This window comes from Choloepus didactylus, chromosome 14, assembly GCF_015220235.1.
Source record: "Choloepus didactylus isolate mChoDid1 chromosome 14, mChoDid1.pri, whole genome shotgun sequence".
In the NCBI taxonomy this organism is placed as follows: domain Eukaryota; kingdom Metazoa; phylum Chordata; class Mammalia; order Pilosa; family Megalonychidae; genus Choloepus; species Choloepus didactylus.
The window spans coordinates 80,416,278-80,431,765 of NC_051320.1; the positions used below are offsets into that span (position 1 = coordinate 80,416,278).

The 15,488-nt window shown below is 34.7% G+C and overlaps 1 protein-coding gene and 1 long non-coding RNA gene across 7 annotated transcripts in view; one reads left to right on the top strand and one right to left on the bottom strand.

The window, feature by feature from the left end:
* TATDN1 (TatD DNase domain containing 1) overlaps nucleotides 1-15,488 on the bottom strand; it is a 49,867-nt gene that overhangs the window by 764 nt on the left and 33,615 nt on the right. For all 6 annotated transcript variants that reach the window (XM_037803457.1, XM_037803456.1, XM_037803461.1 and 3 more), the window contains 2 exons: nucleotides 4,006-4,076; nucleotides 2,934-3,060 (listed from right to left, as the gene is read on the bottom strand). In XM_037803457.1, coding sequence (XP_037659385.1) covers nucleotides 2,934-3,060; nucleotides 4,006-4,076 — 198 coding nt within the window. The remainder of the gene's footprint in view (nucleotides 1-2,933; nucleotides 3,061-4,005; nucleotides 4,077-15,488) is intronic.
* LOC119509441 overlaps nucleotides 45-15,488 on the top strand; it is a 35,434-nt gene continuing 19,990 nt past the window's right edge. The window contains exons 1-2 of the long non-coding RNA XR_005211702.1: nucleotides 45-1,626; nucleotides 4,699-4,780. This is a non-coding gene — a long non-coding RNA (uncharacterized LOC119509441). The remainder of the gene's footprint in view (nucleotides 1,627-4,698; nucleotides 4,781-15,488) is intronic.

Below are 15,488 nucleotides of genomic sequence, written 5' to 3' on the forward strand. Positions count from 1 at the left end.
GGAAGCTGTGACATAATTTATTGTTATTTGGGGGGTGGGTTGGGGAGGGTATGAGAGGGAGAAATGGGATAGAGCTTTCTGTCCCTGTACTTTTTTTCCTTCAAGGAAGAGAACAGCCTATGTGTCCATCTTTCAGTTTCTCTGCCTAGAAGGATAATTAGTAGTAGTATTTTCTAGCAATATCATTTAGGTAGAGTACTTTTTACAAATGCATTAGAAAATTCTAAATTAAAAATTAAACATTTAAATATCCTTTCTTAAGCTTTCATTTCCTTAATTAATAGGTATCTCAAATGTAAACACCTAAAAGAATTAGGAAAAGAAATTTCAGAGTTAACTGGAATTTTTTTGGTTCTGCAATAGTGGTGCAAAAAGGTTCACTTAAATATACTGAATGAACTCACTATTAAAGTTTTGTTATTTGACAGTCAAAATATGCTAAATCAAAACTATTAACATTTCAGGTAGGACTCTAAAAATCCAATTATCTTAGTACTAAAACAAGTTTTCCTCTGTATGAATGAAATTCCAGCTTTTCTTGAAATTGGAATTCATAAGTAGTGCTGATGGTATAAAATCTGGAAGTTCACCACAGGTTTGCTAAGATTGCATTGTATAGGAAAATCACCTTATTCAGATGTAGAAACTGCTTATGTGAAACTACAAAATGAGAAGTCCATTGGTGCTTAGTGGGAACATTCTCTTTTAGTAAGTCTGATACTACAAAGTTTATGGCAATCTTTTCAAGTAGCCAAAAGCTGCAGATATTTTAAGAAGTTTAGTGACCTGAGAATGCAATGGCTTACTTTGTTTAATGTGGCATTTTTACACTAGTCACAGGTTTTTAGTCATGCAAACAGTAATCAAATTCAGGTGCTTACTGCAGACACAGGATGTACGAGATTTTCACGATTCCTGCCACCCTTCTTGCCATTCCAGTCCTCCCCCCGCACTGATGCCAGTAGAGTTTTAAAAAAGACCTGCCACTTCTGCTTCAAACCCTTTGGCTTGTGATAAAATCTAAACTACTAAGGTTGGTAAAAAAGAGCCCTCATTCTCTAGCCCCACTTTATAACCTTCCCAGACTTTCTTCCTCTGCTTACCCTTTGTAGCCTACTTTCTGCCACACTAAACTCATTGTCTCCCTGGATCAGCCAGGCCCTTTTACAGTTTGCCTTTGCTCAAGGTGTTTGTCTTTGGCCTAACTCCCAGTCATGCTTAGAGAACACTGAAATATCTCCTCAGTAAAGTTCTATTTCCCCTCAAGGCAGGCAGCTGCTATATTCTTTGGTCCCTGTTGTATATACCTCTGTAACTACTACCATTGTAGACTATAATTCATCTGCTTGTTTGCTCCAGGAAGGCAGCTGTCCCTGTCTGACTTGTTTGATGCTTTATCCACAGTGCCTGGCACAGTGTGTCTCAACCTACCAATCTGGTGGATGAATGAGGGTAGGGGCTGTTTTGATTCTTCTGTGTAGCCTTAGTCACATGCACCTTTCCTGTCATGATGGCAGCTCCAAAACTTCTGCTTTAAGGAATTCATAATCTAACAGAGGAAAGACCTCTGGACAAATGATTACAACGTAAAACTCAGTGGAATGGAAGATGATAAAAATGACTTCGGTAAGTAGGAATTAAATTGCTAATTAGTAATTAGCACTACACTAAGGGCAAGTGTATTTTTTGAAATGTGAAGAGTTGGTATTCATGTTTCCATTTAAAAATGCCTTGAAATTTGGTCTTAAAAATTTATAGTTCAAGTCAACAGCTGTAATTTCACCTATGTGAGACAATTTAGACAACTGACTTGGATACACCCTTGGCAACTACTTCCTCTAAATTGGTTGCTGGCAAAAATACCAGTTTCTTTGTCTGTTGTGTCCTTTTAAGTTGCCGAAGAATTACTCAGAAATACTGTCTCCTGACTGAATTTGCAAGTTACCTACATTTCATAAAAATTGCAAAGGATTCTTTACCGACCAGAATTTAAAAATCATCTTCAATGTATGAGTTTTAAAGCATTTAGTTTTAAAGTCTTTGCCAAGGCCAGCATGTTAATAAAGGAAAAAAAACTTTCAAATTATTTTTATAGAACAATTCTTCACTTACCTGCCTGCTGAATTTAATTTTGACTTACCTAATACGATTTAACTGTTAAAAATACTTAAAAAAAAAACATGGTGCATATGGAAGGAATTAGTAACCAATATTTATTTTTAAGAATTATTATAAATATGCCCAATTATTTGAACTGACAAACTATATTAGATTGATGCAGTCTAGATTTAAATTACCTATATTTGCAAACAATTTTGATGATGACCCCATTAAACAGATGGATAACAGTCTCTTTTCTCTATACATGCAGTTATTTTATACTCAAAAAAACAATTCGAATTACTGCTTTTTAGGAAGTGAAATTCTATAAGGTTCTGCCTTTTGTTGTTTGGTTGGAAAAGGAAATCCTCTCTATTCCCTTTTTTGCTCAGAATCTTAAAGAAATAATCTGTTTCTTAGATTTATTCAGTTTGTCAAATCATTTAAAATACAGATACTGTTAACAAAAAGGTCTGTTAAGGTTGCATTTTTATAAACATCACCAGGGAAGTTGCATGAGAATATAACTTAAACCACAAAGGGATTATGTGTATAGCTTTAAGATCATTTCCCTCTCCTACAAAATGACAAGTGACCAAAATCACATCGGTTTCTCACTGTTGCAATAAAATCACTTTGGGTTGAGAGGAGTAGAGAGAGCATTTATTTCCTTCATATCACTATAATAGTGGTCTTGGACCTGAACTTCACTGGGACACAAATATTTAATACCTCATTAATTCTTTCCCTTGAGTTCATTTTATAAGTGGCATTTGGTAGGTGACTTTACTATTTATTAGTGTTTTTGAAGATCATGCAAACAATATACTTACATTATATGACAGGGTTCATTTCTGTCTTTCAAACAATGCCCTTTTTCCCACTTCTTTTTGGTAGGAAATGAAGTTTTTATGTATTTTGACCCAGCATGTGTACTTTTGACTCCACACCAAGGTGCATCTAGAGTTAAGCAAAGGGAAGTGTCTCTTAAGGGATTTAACTTTTAAAAATGGTTTTCTAATCAACATTATCAAATTAATATATAACTTGTAAAATATAAGCCACAAAATTAATGTACTAGAAAATAGTTAAAAAAAAAATAAAATTCTGAATTGTATAAAAATTTAGATGTTTCACAGGATTTTTTTTTTTTTTTTTGCTAACGTATTAGATTATGGCATACTTAAAAACAGATCTAAACAAAAAAAAACTGTAATGTGAAAACATTTAAATTTCTATATTGCCTCTACTAAATGTGAAACAGTGGCTTTGAGTAGTGGGTTATTCGCTTAACTACTTCTTTAATACAGGATTGAATTATATAATAGGTTACACATTTTACAAGCGTTATACTTTTAATAAAAATACTTAGTTTTCATGACTGCCAAGGAAATAAATCTGATTTCTCCAGGTCTGTGGTATAAGAAGAGCCTTGAGTTCCAGGGTTTAAATATATTTAGTTTTTATCCTTTTTTTTATTTTAGGCAGCAAAAGATTAATTCTTAAAATTCTTACACAAAACCAATTTTAAAGTTTTGCTCTTTAAGTGCTATTGAATGAAATCATTATATTATAGTATTAAATTCTAATTGAACAGTTTTTGAAATCCTGAGGTGAAATGCTTAGTCAAGACTTGTTGAATTAAATATTCATAACTAGAACCTAAATACTTAGTTACCACCTAATAAATATTGGCTTAGTCAGACTTCTAAAATTAAACAAATCACTTGCATAAATATTTTCCATCAATTGACATCAAATCGCCAAAGGTCTTCTTAAAATTATAATTGCTGAATATGAGTTTTAAAATGATTATTTGTTCACTTTAACAGTAAACAGTCAAAACTGTTTCTCTACCTTTTCCATGGTTTAATAAGAAAATTAAAAATTTAAAAACAAACTTACCAGTCTCAATCATTAACTTTTCACTAGGTATTGACTTCAAAACTTCCAAATTAGCTTCAGTTTTCAGTGAGCTTAAAAAAATAATACATATTTATATATAATATTTACATTATAATATATATAATAGTACATACACACAAAGATGGCATTTCATGAATAGCTTTTTACATATTTATTAATGCCTAAAACAAACTGCAAAACTAATCCAAAACCCAATGACAAAACTTGGGTTGGACACACTGGCATTATATTTCCTATCCCATCAGAAAATATTTGTTTGCATCCTTACCTTTCACAGATTGAAGGTTAAGATAAATTCCAATCAGAGTCTGCCTTTAAGTGGATGCAATTTTTTATGTTTATCAGTTGATTCTCCAATAGCTTTTCTGTATCAGTGTAAGTAATATTTAACTTTTTAAAATAATTCATTTGCCTCTCTGTTATTTGGATAATTTAGAGGTATTTATAAGGCCGAGTTTGAAGGTACATCAATTCCTTTCTGAGCCAAATACACGGGGATTCACTGTTGTGAAGGAATCCACATTAGCCATTCAAAGATCATGTTTTACTAATCAGAAACAATTTTCCCAAAGGATGGAAATCATAATTACTGTTAGAATTATTTGCATTTAAGAAGGCAAAAAAATGAAAAACTAGTAAGGAAATGCGATTTTGATTCTCATTCCTTTGTAGGTGTCCTTTTACGGCTTTCTAGAAGCTTTTAGGATCTTCCATTATTATTAATGTTCTGAAACTTACATGATGATGTATCCAGGTATGTCTTTTTTCATCCGTTAGGGCAGTTGGACCCTTCTGTTGTAGAAGCTGTTCCCTCCAAACTCTTGGAAAATATTATGGGGAAAAGTTATTTTCTTGTTTCATTTTCCCCATCTCATTCTGGGACTTGTCAAATTTTAGGCCTCTTGAATTTTCCTGCTAGGCCCTGTTTCCTTTGACTTTTCATTTTCAGTCTGAGACAGACTAGATTATAGGTCCAAATTCTTCACTTTCATTTAATAGAATTATGTATCTACTACACCCTTGCATGGTCTCTTGGTCGGAACAATGAACTCTTCTTGAATTTGGCCTTGGTGGCAAGACTTGCTTTGGCCAATGGCATGGCAAGGCCATAAGCTTGAAATGTGATTTGGCTTGCATTCTGGTGATGTGCTGAGAGTAGTGTGCACTGAGTAGATGTTCTCTCTTCAGCCTGGGTGCCCAGAATGAAACCATGTAGCACAGACCTGAACCCAATGTGTAACTTGTGGCAGAGCCTCTTTTAGCAACCTAAAGACCCATGGGTATGAAAATGCTTCCTGTAACCCAATGAATTTTGGGATGGTTTACTATATAACATGTTGTGGTAATGACCATTACTGTTCTCATGTTCCATTTTAAATTTTAGTATTTGTTTCTTACCACTTTTTTATTATGGAGAATTTCAAATATACATAAAAGTAGAATATAAAATGCCATTGTACTTGTCACACAGCACCATCAATCATCAACCCATGCCCAGTCCTGTCCCATCTATTTACCTACACAACTTCTCCTGTATTATTTTGAAGGAAATTCCAAATATTGTCATTTCTTCTGTAAACATTTTGGCATGAATCTCAAAGCATAAAAATCCTTTAAAAAGTATTTTTATTAGAAAAGTTGTGCATTTACAGAACAATCATGCATAAAATTCAGGATTCCCATATATTACCCTATTGTTATTACCTTGCATTGGGTGTGGTACATTTTTTACAATTGATGAAAGCAAAATTTTATAACTACTATTAACTATAGTCCATGGCTTAATTTAGGGCTCACTGTGTAGTGCAGTTTTATGGATTTAAAAAAAAAAATATTCTAGTACCATAAATACAACCAAAGATTTCCCCTTTTAACCACATTCAGATGTGTCTTTCAGTGCTGTTAATTACGTTCACAATGTTGTGCCACCATCACCACCATCCATTACCAAAACACTTTCATTATTCCAAATAGGAACTCTGTAGATTTTAGGCCTTAACTCCCTATTCCCTATCCAAAAACTAGTAACCCATATTCTAGATTCTAACTCTAGGAGTTTGCTTATGCTAATTACTTCATATCAGCAAGATCATACAATATTTGTTCTTCTGTGTCTGGCTTAAAGATGCTTCCCTATATTGTTTTCTAGGAGTTTGATATTTCTGGCTCTTATATTTAGGTCTTCAATTAATTTTGAGTTGAAGTTGGTATAAGGTGTGAGGTAGGAACTCCTTCATTCTTTTGCAAATGGATATTGAATCTTTGTAGCACCATTTGTTGAAGAGACTATTCTTTCCTAATTGAGTGGTCTGTGCATACCCCCTTGTCAAAAATCAGCTGGCCGTAAATTTAAGGGTTGATTTCTGAGCTCTCAATTCTAGTCCATTGGTCTGTCTGTCCTTGTGCCAGTATCATGCTGTTTTGATTACTGTTGCTTTGTAATAAGTTTTAAGATCAAGAAGAGTGAGTCTTCTAACTTCATTCTTCTCTTTCAAGCTGGCTTTGGCTATTAGGGTTCCCTTACTCTTCCATATAAATTTGGTGATTGGCTTTTACATTTCTGTAAAGAAGATTGTTGGAATTCTGATTGGGATTCTGTTGAATATGTAAATCGCTGTGTACTATTGACATCTTAACTATATTTAATCTTTCAATCCATGAACATGGAATATATTTCCATTTATTTAGGTTGGTTTTGATTTCCTTTAGCAACATTTTGTTGTTTTCTGTGTACAAATCCTTTATATCCTTGGTTAGATTTATTCCTAGATATCTGATTCTTTTAGTTGTTATCATAAATGGAATTTTGTTTCTTGATTTCTTCTGCTGATTGTTCATTGCTTGCATATAGAAACACTACTGATTTTTGGGTGTTGATCTTGTACCATGCCTCTTTGCTAAATCATTTTATTAGCTTTAGGAGTTTTGTTGGGGATTTTTCAGGATTTTATGTATATAGGATCATGTCATCTTCAAATAAGGCAAGTTTTACTTTTTCCTTTCCAATTTAGATGCCTTTCATTTCTTTTTCTTGCCTAACTGCTCTGGCAAGAACTTCCAATACAATGTTGAATAACAGTGGTGACACTGAGCATCCTTTTCTTGTACCTGATCTTAGAGGGAAACTTTCACTCTTTCACTGTTAAGTAGGATGTTAGCTGTGGGCTTTTCATATATGCCATTTATCATGTTGAGCAAGCTTCCTTCTATTCCTAGTTACTAAGAAAGGGTGCTGGATTTTGTCAAATGCTTCTTCTGCATTAATTGATATGCTCATTTTTTTCCCCTTCATTCTGTTAATGTAGTGTATTACATCAATTTTTTTATTTTGAACCACCTTGTATACCAGCAGTAAATCCCACCTGATCATGGTGTATAATTCTTTGAATGTGTTGTTGGATTCCGTTTATGGTAATTTTTTTGAGGATTTTTCCATCTATATTCATGAGATATTGGTCTCTAATTTTCTTTTCTTGTGGTATATATATATATCGGGCTTTAGTATGAGGGTGATGTTAGCCTCATAGAATGAATTAGGGAGTATTCTCTACTTTTCGATTTTTTGGAAGAGTTTGAGCAGGATTGGTGTTAACTCTTCTTAGAATGCTTGGTAAGATCTCCTTATGAAGCCATCCAGTCCTGGGCTTTGCTTTGTTGGGAGGTTTGTTATTACTCGCTTTAATAATTATTGGTTTGTTGAGATTTATTTCTTCTTGAGTGAGTGTAGGCAGTTTGTGTGTTTCTAAGAATCTGTCCATTTCATCTAGATTATCTAATTTATTAGCATACAGTTGTTCATGGTATCCTCTTACAGTCCTTTTAATTTCAGTGGGATCTGTAGTAAGTGTCCTTTTCATTTCTCATTTTAGTTGTGTCTTTTTCCTTTGTCAGTCAATTTTATTGCTCTTTTCAAAGAACCAACTTTCGGTTTTGTTGATTCTTGCTATTGTTTTTTTGTTCTCTATTTCATTTACCTTTCTTATAGTCTTTCCTTCCTTTCCTTCCTTCTGCTTGCTTTCGGTTTAGTTTGCTCCTTTTCTAGTTCTTCCAGTTTTGAGCTTAGGTTTCTAATTGGAAGTCTTTTTTTAATGTAAGCATTTAGAGCTATAAATTTCCTTCCGTGCTGCCTTTGCTGCATCTCAATAAATTTTGGTATGTTGTATTTTCATTTTCCTCAATGTAATTCCTAATTCCCCTTGAGATTTCTTTTTTTATCACATGGTTGCTTAATTTCCACATTGGTGAAGTTTCCATTTCTCCCTTTCTAGCTTCCTTCCATTGTGGCCAAAGAAGATATATTGTTTGATTTTGATGTTTTTAAATTTGAGACTTGTTTTGTGACCTAAGATATGGTCTATCTTGGAGAATGATCCATGTGGATGTGAGAAGAATGTGAATGCCATTGTTGTTGGGTGAAATGTTTTGTTATGTCTGTTAGGTCTAGTTGGTGTACATTGTTGTTCACATCTTGCATTTCCTTATTGATTGTCCATCTAGATGTTCGATCCATTTTTTTTTCAAGGAACAAATTTTTATAAACAAGTTTATAATCCACAGTGAAAGGGACAGTATTATCTTGATACATAAAGGTTTTGTTAAATGAAATTTTAAATGTTTACATCAGGAATACTTGAAATTAAATTCTTTCAAATGTTCAAAAAGAAAAGCAACCTGTACAATAAATGTGTACTTCTACACATGTCCTGGAATTTTGAAAATGCTAAACTTTTAAAAATGTGAGTGACAGAAACAGCACTTCATGAATCTTTTCCCCCAAAAAAGTAGACTTTCAGTAAAACATTTTACCATTTTATCTGACCATGCATTTAAACATTTTTCTTCCTGAAAAAATGGGTTTATGCTAATGCTGTGCTTTTCTAATGTAAAACTGTACATCTGAAGACATTTAACTTCCTGAGTTCAGTCATACATCAAACATGATTAAATGAAAAATCTCTTTTAAAATTTTAGAATGAAACAATGATATATGTAAATTTCCATTAATATGTCCAATTAAGGTAAAACTCAAAAGAATTTATCACAGAACATGTACTTAAATTCTCTAAGAAGTTAAACAATATTATTTATCCCAAAATTCTACTAAGTTTTCTCAAATATAATGTTAATAAAATGAATCACTGAAGTTGTTTTCTAGTTTATTAACAAAATACTGACAGCCATTTCAGACTACTAACTTGGATGTTTTCTATTATACAAACCCAAATCTGATTCACTAACAAATTTCTTGTAATACAAAGAGACTACAAATAATTAAATTATTTGTTCTATAACACAACCAAATAATACTATTCACCCCTTCCTAAATGGTCTAAAATGATTAGGAAATTGTGGCACTCTTGCATGAAACCCTTTCCTCTTCATAAAACCCTGAGATGAAAAAGTTATTAATGTAATAAAACTGGAACCACAATTTTTCTCATTTCTGCATTAAACTTGCTCTAGGTTTTAAAAACATTTTTAAAGAAATGTGGCAACTTGTAAAGCTGCTCTGTACATTTTTTCAACTAAACTTCTCCAGACAAACCTAGCCAAGAGGGCCTAAAATGACCCCATAAGAAGGAAATGTTTTTTTAATACTTGTTTGTGTTGAGTGAGTGCCATTTTCCATCTCTACTATTGTCTCTTCTGTTTTCATAGTCATGGCTCCAGCCATCATGAGTCCTGTCTTCATAAAAGAAATCATCTGTTTCCTCTGTAATGGTGGTCAGAACCAGGAACATTGTAACACTGTTCATGGCTATAATGTGTATCTGCTATGTAGGGATGAGCATTCTGCCTGACTTTATGCTGTGATAGTAATGTATCTTGGCGCCACTGGGAGCTTGAAGACTGGTTCTAAGAATGATTATGTGACTAAACTACTGGGGAAAATCCTGATTGACCCAGATGTGGAGAACCAAATGTTCCTCCATATGACACCTGCCTCAAAGCACTGTTCATCACAGCTCGTCTCTAAAAATTTTCTGGAGAAGAGAAGGATCTCTGAATTATCTGTGTTGATGAGTCATGTTATTAGTTATTATCAACAGTGCTGCTAGGAGATGTAGAGGTAGGGCTTGAATTTCCGTTGTGATGCTGGGAATAAGACAAACTGACATCCTGTGAGGCATGGCTACTTCCTGACCTAAATTGAATTTTGATGGGCCTTCTAAAAAGTTTGAGTCTATTAAGCAGATTCATTGCATAAGGAACAGATACTTCATGTTTGAAATCCACAAATGCAAACTGCTTTGGTTTACCATCCTTACCTTTGGGAATTTTTAATTTTATTATTGGCCCATCTTAATTCACTTGGTTTATGCAGCCAAAATAATTAGTTCAGAACTCTCATCTATTAATGTAGAACTGTCAATTTCTCCCTTCAAATCTGTCAATATTTGTTTCCTATATTTGGGGGCTCTGCTGTTAGGTGCATATATATTTATGTCTTCTTGTTGAATTGACCTTTTAATCAGTATATAATGATCATCTTTGTCCCTCATAACTGTTTTGCCTTAAAGTCTGTTGTATCTGATAATAGTTTGTAGGTACCCCAGCTATCTTTTGGTTACTACTTGCGTGTTATGTTTTGTTCCATCCTTTCACTTTCAACTTATGTCTTTGAATTTAAGTCGAGTCTCTTGCAGACAGCTTATATTGGGTCATGGTTTTTAATCCATTTTGCCAATCTCTGCTGTCTGGAGAGTTTAATCCATTTACCTTTTAAAGTCACTACTGATGATGTAGGACTTTCTTCTGCCCTTTTTCTATTTCGCCTTTGTTTAAGTCTTATACCTTTTTTTGTCCCTCAATTCTTCCATTAATGCCTACTTTTATAATTATGTGTTGTACCATACGAGTGCCTTCTCTTTCTATCTGGATATATTTTCCATGTATTTTCCTTGTGATTTCCATGAGGTTAAAATTTAACATCCTAAATATATGAGAATCATATTTAGTTTGATACCAACTTGACTTCAGTAGCATACACATATATTTCCTATACCCCATGGTCTCCTCACCTATTTTGGGTACTCATTAGCAATTATATCTTTGTATATTATATACCCTAAACTATAGATGTATTATTTTTTATGCATTTTCATTCTTGCAACTGTAGGAAATAAAGTGGAATTATATACCAAAAAATGTAGTACAATAGTACTGATATTTATAATTACTGAAATGGTTACCCTTACTGGGGAGTTCTTTATTTCTTTAGGTCTAGTGTCCTTTCCTTTCGGTCTTAAGAAATTCCTTTAGTATTGCTTTTAGGGCAGGTCTAGCAGTGATGAACTCCCTTGGTTTATCTGGGAGTGTCTTAATGTCTCCCTCATTTTTGAAAGAAAGTCTCGCCAGATATAAAATTATGGTTGGTAGTTATTTTCTTCCAGCACTTTAAGTATTTCAACCCATTGCCGCCTTGTCTCCATGGTTTCTGATGAGAAAGCACACAATCTTACTGGGATTCCTTGTACATAACACATTGTTTTTCTCTTGCAACTTTCAGAACTCTCTCCTAGTCCCCTAAATCCAACAGTTTGATCAGTAAATTTTGGGGAGTGTCTTTTTTTTTCACGTTTATACTGTTTGGCATTCTCTGGGCTTCTTGGATGTGCATATTCCTGTCTTTTGCTAAGTTTGGTAAGTTCTCTGTCACTATTTCTTTGAGTATTTCTTCTGTCTGTTTTTTTTTCCTTCTCCTTCTGGGACTCCCATAATGCAGATATTGTTGTTTGATGGTATCCCTGAGGTCTCTTAGGCTGTTTTCGCTTTTTATAATTTTTTCTTTCTGCTTCTCAGCCTGACTCATTTCAGTTGTCTTTGAGTTCGCTGATTCTTTTCTGCCATCTCCAGTCTGCTGGGAATTTTTTCCCTCCTGGGAATTTTTCATTTCAATTATTGTGATCTTCAACTCCTGTAGTTCTGTTTGATTCCCTTTTAAAATGTCTCTTTCCTAAGATTCTCATATTGTTCATTCATTATTTTTCTGATAGCCTTTAGTTCTCTGTATTTTCCTTCATGTCTTTGAGCACTTTTAAAATCATTTTTTAAAAGTTTTTGTTCAGTATGTCCAGAGTCTGGTCTTGGTGTTTTCTGGATTTTTACTCTTCCTTTTGATGGGCCATCATTTCCTGTTTACCTGTTTTGTACAGTTCTTGCACACTGTACATTTTAATATTTTAAAATGTTAATTCTGGATTTAGTCCCTGAGAGGTCTTGTTTCTTGTTTTGTTACCACCTGGTGATATGACAGATTTTCTTGAGTGTTCTCCCTGTCTTTTCTGGGCCTGTGTCGTATCCTGGGTTTGTACTTGTTAGTTGCTTTGGCGTTTCCCTGTTTACAGCAGTTTGAATGCTGCCTCTTTCCCAGGAGACAGACCTTCTCCCTCTTCCATGTGTTTAAATCAGGTAATCCTTTGCCCCAGTCTGTCCCCTTAGTAATTTCTTACACTGCTTTCCTTGTAGTCTCAAACTGTTTTTGCCTGGAGACAAATTCTGGGAAGGTGGGGCACTCCAGAGAGGAGTTTCACAAATCAGTTTTTCCCAGCCCTGGGAAAAGGCCAGGGACCCAGGACGAGGGCACAGACTCACTCCAAACTGTCCTGGGGAGGGGTTCAGGAAAGGGTGTCGGGAGCATCTTTTAAGGCTTGCCAAAATGGCTCTTTCTTGACCTACCCAGCAGATGCAGTCCTTGAATTGTCCCCTGCAGTCCTAAGGAAGCATAGTCTTTTAAGTCTCCTTGGCTGCATTTGTCCAGGGCAGGTTGGAACAATGGCTGCTCTCAGAGCTGGGGTCCCAGCTGATAGCTAATGTTGCTAACCTAAAGCTGCAATCAGCAATTGGCCATGCCCACCACTGATCTTGGTGAAGTGGATTTTTGTGTCCCTTTCTGTTACCAGGGAGCTAGTCAGTGTCTGTATGACACTGAGGTCTGCCATGAGAATTGGGGGGATGGGCACCAGTTACCAGCTGCATGGAGAATGCAATTTACTAGTCTTTCCCAGCCCCTTCCTCCTGTCTTCTCTGGATGCTGATGCTGTACCGTACTCTAGCGGACTCCTGAGTTTCAAAATAGTTGTTTCAGACAGTTCCTGCCTAATAATTCTGGTGGAGAGACTTACTCCCGGGGCTTCCTAGTTTGCCATCTTCCCAAAATCCCCCATAAGGCTTTTAAAAATAACTGCAACACTATTAGGTCTCAGAAATCGCCAGTTCTTTAATCATAAAATATCCAGTATTCAAATTTCCCATTATCTCAATGGTTTACATTCTTTTCAAGTGTGTTCGGATTAGGATCCAAATGAGGTCCACACATTGCAATTGCAGTTGTCAATGTCTAAGTCTTTTAAATGTAGAAGTTCTTCTACATTTATTTTTCCCCCTTAAAAGTTATTTGTTGAGAAACCAAGCTGTTTACCTAAAGAATTTCCTACATTCTTGGTTTTGCTGATTTCATCCCAGTGATGCAGTTTAACAGGTTCCTCTGTCTTCTGTATATCCTAAAATTAGATCTATCTAGATGCTTGATCAGATTCAGTTAGATTTCTTTTTGGCAAAATGATTTCATAGGTGGTGGTGTGATCTTCCTCTAGATATAATATGATTGGAAATGGCCATGGAGGCTCAATGCCTAGATCTATTAGTTCATCGTGAGTTGCAAATTATTATTATAATTCTATAAATCCTTCTTCATTGATTAGCTATAAGAACTTCTACATAGAGAAAATTCTCTATGTTTACTATCTGGTACCCCATGGTAGTTTGTATAGGAAAAATGTTTCTGTTTAATGTGTTGGTTCCCTAGCTTCCTCTAATGGTGACTTTTAATACCCCATTAACTTTTAATCTTGAAGGAGCTCTTATTCTTTTGATATTTTTCTCATAGCATTCTGTTCATATTTTATGGATCTAAGATCTCTCACTATATTAGATCTCACTCTAGTATATCTCTAATAGGTTTTTCCCTGAATTATGTTTCCTCTGGGGTTATTTTTTTTATTTTTTATTTTTTAAATTTATCTTGGCCTTTCTCTTTCATGCTGCTAGTTCACCTCATCAGTTAAGTGGTCCTTGGTTACTCATTTATATTAAGGAGCTTGGGTTGCCAGTATTGGGTCTCCTTTGCACCTGTGTAAGTAAGACTATTTGCCATTTTTCTTCTGAATAGGGATTCTTACTGGGAATTTATTGTGAGACAGACTAGGACTGGGCATATTGACTTGCAACTTCATTTTAGGGTGAGAGGATAGGGAGGTGATTGCTAGGTTATTGCTTCTCTAAATGCTTTCTGAGATTTATCTAGTTTTCTTGAGAAAAAAAATTCTTATTTTTTTCCTCTAGGCATAAATGCTTACTGCTTTTGTACTCTATGGTCAAGAGTGGTATGGGGAATGATATCTGTCCCATATAGAGCCCTTCAATTAATCACCCTATTTTGGCCCCATTTCTCACTAATTCTAAGCCCAAAGCCTCTCTTGGGATTCTTTCTGGTAGGTTTGCTTCCTCTCTTGGGATCCTTTCTGGTAGGTTTGCTTCCATGTCCTCTGAAGCCCTTTGCTGGTATAGTCTAAGCTTTCTCTACCAGTTTCACCTTTCTTTCAAATATCTATAGTACTCTTCTCCACTGGCAAAAACTCTGCCTTTCTGCATTTACCTGAATAAATTCTTTCCTTTTTCTGAATAGCTATAATTTTATTTTAGTAGGATTTAAGAATGATGGGGGAAATGTCTGTCCAGGTTGCCATCTTGAATCAGAAACACTCTTTTTATTATGGTATGAAAAAAAGTCAGGACAAGAGAGCTACTAGAGATTAAAAACAAAAGCTGAAGTAAGTGTCATAAAAGAGGTTGAAAGATCAAGCAATTTTTTTGAAGTAGAAAGCAAAATAGAGATGGAAGTTGTAGGGGAAAAAAAGATAAGAATATCAGTATCAGCCTCGAAGTTTCAAAGAATGAACAGGAAAAAAAGAAAAATCAGGATTGATGAACGCGAACCTACAGCTGAATGAGGCTAGTGGAGAGCAGTACATCTAATGGCAAACAAACAAAACTGTGAAATTTCATAATACCAGAGATAAAGAACTAAAAGCTTCCACAGTGTGGGGGGGGGGGGAAGGTAGGTCACATGGAAAGGATTGGAAATCAGAATAGGAACCTATTTCCTATCAACACTGGAACCTAGAATTTTATACCCAGAAAAACTGTCAAGGTAGAGGTGTTTTTTTTTTTTTTCCCTTATCCAGTAAAATATATTCATTTTTCAAACATATAAAGTCTCAAAAATTTTACTTCCATAAATATGTTCCCAGGAAGTTATTGAAGGATGTGTTCTCCCAAAACAAGAAAAAGGAATACATGGAATTTAAAAACAGGAATTTGATCCAGAAGAGACAATAATCCAAATTAATGTAGAAAGATAGAAGGGTTTAGAACTGATTAGATCGTTTTCCTTATTTGGA